We start from the raw sequence: 10,000 nt of genomic DNA on the forward strand, positions 1-10,000 counted from the left end.
TCTCTCTTCTGTCTAACACTGAGGAACACTGTGACTCCTCTGTCTTCTCTCTTCTGTCTAACACTGAGGAACACTGTGACTCCTCTGTCTTCTCTCTTCTGTCTAACACTGAGGAACACTGTGACTCCTCTGTCTTCTCCCCTGTGTCTAACACTGAGGAACACTGTGACTCCTCTGTCTTCTCCCCTGTGTCTAACACTGAGGAACACTGTGACTCCTCTGTCTTCACCCTTCTGTCTAACACTGAGGAACACTGTGACTCCTCTGTCTTCTCCCCTGTGTCTAACACTGAGGAACACTGTGACTCCTCTGTCTTCTCCCCTGTGTCTAACACTGAGGAACACTGTGACTCCTCTGTCTTCTCTCTTCTGTCTAACACTGAGGAACACTGTGGCTCCTCTGTCTTCTCTCTTCTGTCTAACACTGAGGAACACTGTGGCTCCTCTGTCTTCTCTCTTCTGTCTAACACTGAGGGACAGTGTGACTCCTCTGTCTTCTCTCTTCTGTCTAACACTGAGGAACACTGTGACTCCTCTGTCTTCTCTCTTCTGTCTAACACTGAGGAACACTGTGACTCCTCTGTCTCTCTTCTGTCTAACACTGAGGAACACTGTGACTCCTCTGTCTTCTCTCTTCTGTCTAACACTGAGGAACACTGTGACTCCTCTGTCTTCTCTCTTCTGTCTAACACTGAGGAACACTGTGACTCCTCTGTCTTCTCCCCTGTGTCTAACAATGAGGGACACTGTGACTCCTCTGTCTTCTCTCTTCTGTCTAACACTGAGGAACACTGTGACTCCTCTGTCTTCTCCCCTGTGTCTAACACTGAGGAACACTGTGACTCCTCTGTCTTCTCCCATGTGTCTAACACTGAGGAACACTGTGACTCCTCTGTCTTCTCTCTTCTGTCTAACACTGAGGAACACTGTGACTCCACTGTCTTCTCTCTTCTGTCTAACACTGAGGAACACTGTGGCTCCTCTGTCTTCTCTCTTCTGTCTAACACTGAGGAACACTGTGGCTCCTCTGTCTTCTCTCTTCTGTCTAACACTGAGGAACACTGTGACTCCTCTGTCTTCTCTCTTCTGTCTAACACTGAGGAACACTGTGACTCCTCTGTCTTCTCACCTGTGTCTAACACTGAGGAACACTGTGACTCCTCTGTCTTCTCTCTTCTGTCTAACACTGAGGAACACTGTGGCTCCTCTGTCTTCTCTCTTCTGTCTAACACTGAGGAACACTGTGACTCCTCTGTCTTCTCTCTTCTGTCTAACACTGAGGAACACTGTGACTCCTCTGTCTTCTCTCTTCTGTCTAACACTGAGGAACACTGTGACTCCTCTGTCTTCTCCCCTGTGTCTAACACTGAGGAACACTGTGACTCCTCTGTCTTCTCCCCTGTGTCTAACACTGAGGAACACTGTGACTCCTCTGTCTTCTCTCTTCTGTCTAACACTGAGGAACACTGTGACTCCTCTGTCTTCTCACCTGTGTCTAACACTGAGGAACACTGTGGCTGGAAACTCCAGCAAAAGTTAAATGTGCTGCACAGGCACAACTGTACAGCTTGGTATTTACACTATGTTGTTGTACGCAACCCAGTAGATATACAAGGGGAGAGGCAGGTAGTAGTGCTGGCAGGGCACATTCATCCTCAGCCTGTAGACGTTCAAACAATAGCTCCTTTATTCTCGATTGCGACGTCTTAGCCGTGCTGACTTGGACCTATTTGTTTGTCTCTGCTGTCAACAGATCGTATATTGGTAAGAATTAGCGAGGTTGTAATTCAAATAGGTGGGGATCATTGCTGAGAAATTAACTGACTGCCCTTCCAGCAGCATGTCCTATCTACAGTATATATCTATCTACAGTATATATCTATCTACAGTATATATCTATCTACAGTATATTGTGGTATTGTGGTGCGAGTGGAAAATGATTGATTGATTGTTCATTGATTGATTGTTGATCATTATTGACTGTGTTCATTGTTGGGCCTTTCCCCTCTGAGACCTGCTGATATTCTAGGAACATCATTGAGATGAGTCAGCTAATTCTCTGCTTTCCTCTGGATTTCTCACCACGCATGAGAAGAATGACGACGTATACATTTTCATTCTACTCTTCAACCTTTAAGTAACACAGAAGAACCTGGTTGTAAAGTGGGAGCAGAATTAGAGCACTCATACTGTCATGTTGTTATTGTAATATGTCACAAGATCTTTTATTCATGGGAGGCATGACTCAGAGATTTCTTTTTTTTTTTACCCATATCCTCATCATCATCAGGCGTCATATTCTCGAAATATCAGAGTCCCTTTGGTGTTTTATGGTCATGTGCTCCTTATCAATACCTGTACTTTCATGGTGCCCCTCTTGCAGCAAGCGTTCCTTGACAAATGTTGGAGGAAAGAAGAAAAAGTGGTAATCTCTCAAGCATTTCTAATGAGTTTTTCTCCTACAATTATTTGATAAGAGCAGACAGGACTGGAGGCAGTGTGTATGATCCACTAGCTCCTACTGCCGAGGTGAGAGCTGCACTGATTACACACACACACACACACACACACACACACACACACACACACCCACACACACACACACACACACACACAGGCATTTCCAAGAACACACACACACACACACACATACGCACACACACACACACACACACACACACACACACACACACATACGCACAGACGTCAGACACCCACCTACAGGCTTACAGTTCCCTCATGGGTGCACCAGTCCTAATAATAACATGAGAGGCTGAAGTTATGACCGGCAGGCACACCTAAGTTATCAATCTGGGTCTCCGGAACACACACACACGCACACACGCACACATGCACGCACGCACACACACACACACACAGGCCCCTGCTCCACCACCTCCACAACCCTTCCACCCCTCATCCCCACCTCCACTCGACCCCTCCGCTCACAGCCATAACCACAAACCTGTCCCAACTGCCCGACTGAAAACTGAAGTCAATGAAGAAGTAGCTCTGGCAGTAGCCTGCAGCCGTAGATACATATCTACGTCTGGTGCACAACTCTTGAAAAGTGGTTGACGACCGCCCCCTAAGACCAAAACAAAATGCGTGAGAGACATATGAATTGACCAACCAAGGACGGTGTGATGCAACTCGTGGGGCGGGACATTTTGAACGAGGCACCAATGCACTCAGAGAGCCGGATTTCCCTAAACAGCTCAGACAATAAGATTTTACTGTAGAATTCCTACGGCAAAACCCAGAAATGCTGACTTGTGAATCAGACCCTCCGTCGCTCGTGCCGATGTAAGACTTTGGGTCTGACCACGTGAGACAATGCAGAAGTGCCTTAAAGGTGTATTCTTTCTAATGGACAGCAGGGGGCGACTCCACTGGCTGCAAAAAGCTCCTTGTGTGTGTGTGTGTGTGTGTGTGCCCCCTGATGACATCACTGATGACATCATCAGTCTTATGACATCACTGATGCCTTCTTGTGTGTGTGTGTGTGTGTGTGTGTGTGTGTGTGTGTGTGTGTGTGTGTGTGTGTGTGTGTGTGTGTGTGTGTTGACAAATTTATATATAATATATAGATAGATACCTGACGATAAATCAGACTATGGTTTGGGGCATGATTGACAGGTCGCCTGTCCAGTGATCGTGCAGCTTGCCAATCACAAACCTACAGGAGGTGGTGCTGTGGCTCTGTGAGAAACCCGGGATCTCGCGCTCGCTGTTTCTGGCTTCAAAGAAACAAGATGGCGACGGTCAAAATGCCAAACTCAAAAGGCTTCAAAACGGGACTCCACAAACCAATGGGTGATGTCACGGTGGGCGCGTCCATATGTTTATACAGTCCATGATTCTTTCCCACTTCCCCACTCACCACACTGAGGCCCAGCTGCTCCCTCTGCAGGTAGGGCAGGTTCCTGCGGTCCAGGCCGCCCAGGTAGTGCTGCAGCCTGGAGTAGGTGTAGGGGTAGCAGTAGGCGAACTGGTAGACGTCGTCCTCCCGGTCGAAGCAGAAGGCGAAGGACATGACGTAGTTGCGGCGGTGGTCGGGGCAGCGGTAGTAGTACACGTTCTTGGCTGGAAGCCTCTGCCTGCAACGGCGAAGGGTAGGAACAAGAAAGAATAGAGAGGGAATGAATGAAGAGAGGATTTTGCAAGACATGCGGGGAAAAGGTGTACGATAAAGTGTATAGACTGACAGAAGTTATACGTGTTTTGTCTTCTCCGTGAGACGTTCTTAACTTGAGGAGTGAGAGTAATAATGATAATAATAATAAATGAAAATATAGCCGCAAGCGGCGATGCGGGGTCCAAGCTTCCGGTGACTTGGGGGGTATATGTCAGATAGTGCACATTTATTCAGACTTGGTATATGCACAAGTAAACAAAGTTTGGTTGAGATCCGGTGACCTGACGGTTTCCAAGCAGTACTAGTAGTAGTAGTAGTAGCAGTAGTAGTAATAGTGTTGGTAGTAGTGGGAGTGGTAGCAGTAGTAGCAGCAGAAGTACTAAGAATAGTAAATGGTAAATGGTAAATGGACTGCATTTATATAGCGCTTTTATCCAAAGCGCTTTACAATGTGCCTACATTCACCCATTCACACACCGAAGGCGGCCAGCTGCCACGCAGGGTGCTGGCACAGCCATCGGGAGCAATTTGGGATTCAGTGTCTTGCCCAAGGACACTTCGACGTGCGGACTGGAGGAGCCGGGGAACGAACCACCAACCTTCTAATTAGTGGACAACCCACTCTACCTCCTGAGCCACAGCCGCCACTAGTAGCCAATAGTAGTAGTAGTAGTAGCAGCAGCAGCAGTAGTAGTGGTGGTTGGCTGTTATAGCGCCACCATCTGGTAGATTGGTGTAATTTTTTCCTCTGAGTAGTGGGTGATGTCTTGAAACTTGAAGTAGTACTTGGATAGAAAGCAGTTTTTGTGTACAATATCCCTTTAAGTATCTGGACAGAAAGTGGTATTTGGGTAGAACATACTGTCAATACGACAAGTACTTCTCTGGCTCTGCAGATACATATAATATGGTCTACAAAGTTAAATACAACAGTCTGGATAGTTCACTTGGTAAAGCACATGACTTATGCTAACTAAAGACCATTGCTGCTCAAAGTTCAAACCCCACGTGGGATGAAAAACTTTCAACTTCAGACAGGTAAGTCAGTAACAGTAATTAAAACCCCACATGCTGCCCCCTTATTTTGCGGTGTTTCATGAACTTTTTCAATATCTTGGAAATGTTAGCTGGAGATTGCGTGGCTGTGTTCAAGAACGTGTTTTGCAACAGGAGAGGTTAGTTCTTGTCTCATGATGGAGCTTTTGTGTTCTGAAATCAGAATTTTCAGTTGTCATTGTGTCTTTCCCACACACACATCAAACCATAGGGCGTAGTGGCGTCCACTACAGAAGGTTGATGGGGTTTATCCCTGAAATTGCTTTTGGTGACTATAGCCAGCACCCTGCATGGCAGCTTGTCATGCAGTCCATTTACCATTAAGGACATTTTTGTATTACACACATAATGCACCACTTTACATTAAAAGTATGCCCTGAATGGAGGTGTTTGAACTAATTGGTGTGGGTTGTGCTGTTACAATGAGCACATGAGTGACAAGGATAATTCAGATTGAATTCTCTTTTTGGACCTTTCACATGTGAAGACACAATAATGTATTGGAATGTTTTTCCTCTCTCATCTGAAAGAAGGCTCCCAGCAAACACAATTACATCATGATGATGTTCTGATATCATCTTTCAGTGACGTCCAGGACTAGGCCAAATCACAGCCGATTTGAGGATCATTTAGACATCTACACAGGAATGTCAAGATGACGTCGAAATATGACATTACCATGAATAGGCATATTCAGTTATTCTGCTATGTACACAGTGTGTATTCAGCAGCGTTATACATAATTATATCCAGATTAACCTTTATTCTACATTTTCAAAAAATAAAACAGTTACCTGGCCGTGGTTTGAACCCAGGACCTCCAGCTTTGGGGTCTGCTACTTTACCCCTACACCATCCTTCCACAGCAATGACGAGGCACGGATGTAACCTTATTATGGCATAAACTTGTTTTTATTCAAACGTGGGTGTCAAGTCTTTGTGGATCGGGCATTACTGTGTGACATCTAAACCAACTGTGTATTATGTTACAGCAGATGCAGAACCCCAAAACACATTAACCCCACCCAAAATGCTACATTCCAACTTCCAGTAGTAGTAGTAGTAGTAGTAGTAGTAGTAGTAGTAATAGTAGCAGAAGTAGTAATAGTAGTAGTAGTAGTGTTGGTAGTAGTGGGAGTGGTAGCAGTAGTAGCAGCAGTAGTTGTAATTGACCGGTTAATGAGTTGTGGGCAATTTAGTGTTGGCGTGTGTTTCATTAAAAGTTTCGAGATTTATCATGTCAAAACGGTTTCACGTATCCAAAACCCTTTAATAACCTTAGGTCGGGGTAGTCCATAGATGACCCAGAAAAAGTTTTGTGTGATTTGGCCAAACGGTCTAGGAGGAGCTCGCAAAAGTAGGTTTTTGATAAAATTCAAAATGGCGGAAAATCAACCACACAGAAATGGGCGTGGCCTAGTGGGTTAGATACATGATGCTCCAGGGAAACCAGTATATGTGGAATTTTGATTCTACAGCTCGCAGTTCAGAAGTTATGGACCGACAAACGTTAAATTGGCTGTTATAGCGCCACCGTCTGGTGGATTGGTGTAATTTTTTTACTCTGAGTAGTGGGTGATGTCGTGAACCTGTGTGGAAAGTTTGGGTGATGGGGGGTGTATGGTTTCTGAGATCCACACACTTTTAGGGTAGGAAAAGAACAAAAGCAAATATACAAAAGTTTAGACATTTATCATTTCAAAACGGTTTCACGTATCCAAAATCCTTTAATAACTTTAGGTCGGGGTAGTCCATAGAAGTCCCAGAAAAATCCCCTTGTGATTTGGCCAAACGGTCTAGGAGGAGTTCGCAAAAGTAGGTTTTTGATAAAATTCAAAATGGCGGAAAATCTAGGCACACGCAAATGGGCGGGGCCTATATGGATAGATGCGTATTGATCCAAGGAATCCCTGAGAAGTGAAATTTTGAGTATAGGACACACGGTTCAGAAGATATGGACCATAACGCGAAATGGTCTGTTATAGCGCCACCATCTGGCCGATATGGGTAATTTTTTGTTTCTGAGTAGTGAGGCACATTTACAATCTATGTGCCCAGTCTGGCTACGCTGAGCATTACAGTTTCTGCTGTACATACAGTTTTACCGGAGAAGAAGAAAAAAAAAAAAAATCGGAACAGATACAATAGGGATCCACGCACTTCGTGCTTGGACCCCTAAAAATAGATGTGAAAATGCTTGGGAATTAAAAAAGAAGAGCTAAATATGCATCCGAGTTGAAAAATGGACTGATAAATGATTTGATAAACGCAAAGACAGTTTGATTAAAGTAGAGGTGATTTGATCAAAACAGAGCCTTTTTCATCATTCAGCAGCACATTCTATCATTCATCATTTGTGATACAAAATTGCCATTTATTGTTTAAGACGAGCTCTAGAAGAGTGGATGTAACAAAAATGAACTGATACATTGTAAGTGTAAAAGTGATGAAAATTAATGTGGAGTGAAAAACGGTGCGATGAATATGCATATACAGAAGAGTGCTAAATATGCATGCGAGTTGGAAAATTGAGTGATAAATGATTTGATAAATTCAAAGATAATTAAATTACTGGTGATCTCAAATTGTCCTTTCATTCATCACTCCCGCTCAAAGTTGGCCATGACATGCGCAGCCTCAAGGACAACATTTTTATCATGCACGCCGGTGTAATGTGTGTGTGTATGTACAGTGTGTGTGTGTGTGTGTGTGTGTGTGTGTGTGTGCGTGTGTGTGTGTGTGTGTGTGCGTGCTCGTACGTGTGTGTGTGTATTGATCAAGTGTTTTCAGTTTTTCTCCCATTTTCTCCCCATAGAGACACTGCATGAAATAGGCCACGCCCATCACGGGGGAAAGCGCTCCATTCACTCCCATACACCAGCGTCATTTTCCTTGAATTAAACATAGCTAAAAGCTGTTGTGTGGTGGGGTTTTTTGTACTCCCGAGCAAAACAAGGAAGCCATTGAGAATTGGCGAAAAGAAAAATGTGGTTCTAGCTGTCAAGGAAGTAAGTTGGAGTGTTCAACTTCCGTATATAAGATCTTTGTGTGCAACACACGACCATGCACGCGTCACGCGAAGAGCAGTGCTCCTAGCGCATCCTTACCATAGAGAATGAATTGCAGAAAGACGCTGGCTGCTCAAACACACATTCCCCTTACATGTTCCCATTTCCCCCCTTTCTTCCTAGTACCTCCACGCACCCCTAGGGGTACGCGTACACCAAGTTGGGAACCACTGATGTATTGTATACTACATGACAATGACACTGTACCTAGCAAAATACTGCAGAAGGGTGTGTTTGTGTGCTATGTGTTGTATATTGTGTTGTACTGTATGTTGTTGTGTACTGTGCCAAGGCATGGGTGAAGCTGTCTGATCCACAGAGCTCACAGACGATGGATGGAGAACGGGACAGTACTGCTGCCATCCACAGAGCTTCTCTGCTTGCTCAACATGTTTTCTTACATTTCACACTCAGTCTCTGTCTGTCTTCCTCCCCCTCTTTCTCTCTCTTCTTCCTTCTATATACAGTACTGTCTATATATATATATATACATATACAGTCTCCCTATGGAGAGAGATGGGGGAGGCCTGTGGCTATATACTGTACTGGTCCTTATTGAGAGAGATGGGGGGGATGTGGAACACAAGTAAGTGACTGCATTTGCTCTCCGTCTTTTTCCTGTCTTTCTCCAAACCTCTGTTGTCCCGTCCCGTCACGCTGTGACTCGGCCTTGACGTGAAGTTTAGAAGAAGCAGCATGACCAAGCATGAGGAACAACACTGCTGCCAAGGAGGCCTGTTTTTTTCTACTGTTTTCATCCCAAATTGTACTTGGCTGCTGTCCCGGGCGTTGCTCCACGGCCTCTGCCGATCTGGGGAGAGCTGTAGACTAGCACATGCTTCCTATGATACATCTGCAGTCACCAGCCGCCTTTTCCTCACCTGACAGCGAGGCGTTTCACTGGCAGGACATAGCGCGAGGGTAGGATCACATGATGCTATTCCCCCCAGTTCCCCTCCGCCCGAACAGGCGCCCCGACCGACCAGAGGAGGCACTAGTGCAGCGACCAGGACCCATACCCCTAATCCTGCTTCGCACTCGCAGACACGGCCAATTGTGCCTGTATGGACGCCCGACCAAGCCGGAGGTAACACGGGGGCTCGAACCTGCGACCCTCGTGTTGGTATAGGCAGGGAATCTACCCGCGCTGCACTACCCGGATGCCCACTCTGGCAACGACTCTGAGAGAGGAGGATACAAGAGGAAGGAGATGAGGAGGAAGACGAGTGATTGGTTGGTTTGGGGGGGGGGGGGGGGGGGGGGAGTTGGGAGGAAGGTGGAATAAGGAGATAAGGGGAAGATGAGAGAGCAGAGTGATGGCAGATCGGGGCCTGATACGGAGATATTGGATGGGAGGATGCCGGCTAGCAGTGTAGCAGGGCTGTGTGATGCCGGGGCTGGCTAGCGAGCTATCGCGTCTCTGCTAACAATCAGATGGAGATGCTATCGGGGGCCTGTGATAGGAACAGGGCCTGATAATCAACAAACAGGACAGACTGCGAGCGCACTCACTCTGATAGAGCGCACACTCGCTCAGTCTGAAGCCCTTCTCTGAATCCCGGCTGAATGGGGAGGACAGGAAGGAGACACATGACACGTTTATGTGTTTGCTCAGACAGCTAATACATCAGGTGAGGCTACAGACTTGCATAGAAATGCGCCGGGAACACTTGCACACATTCTCAAACGCCTGGACGAGTCCCCGCAGGGACAAAGTAAAACAACAAAAAGCCGAATTA

General features: G+C 46.0%; 1 protein-coding gene across 1 annotated transcript in view; it reads right to left on the bottom strand.

The window, feature by feature from the left end:
- agbl4 (AGBL carboxypeptidase 4) overlaps nt 1-10,000 on the bottom strand; it is a gene marked incomplete at its 3' end in the record, with an annotated part of 403,315 nt that overhangs the window by 179,756 nt on the left and 213,559 nt on the right. The window contains exon 5 of the mRNA XM_083647219.1: nt 3,883-4,099. Within this exon, the coding sequence (XP_083503345.1) occupies nt 3,883-4,099 (217 nt within the window). The remainder of the gene's footprint in view (nt 1-3,882; nt 4,100-10,000) is intronic.

Source organism: Poromitra crassiceps (assembly GCF_964638095.1).
Source record: "Poromitra crassiceps genome assembly, chromosome: 12".
Classification (NCBI taxonomy): Eukaryota; Metazoa; Chordata; class Actinopteri; order Beryciformes; family Melamphaidae; genus Poromitra; species Poromitra crassiceps.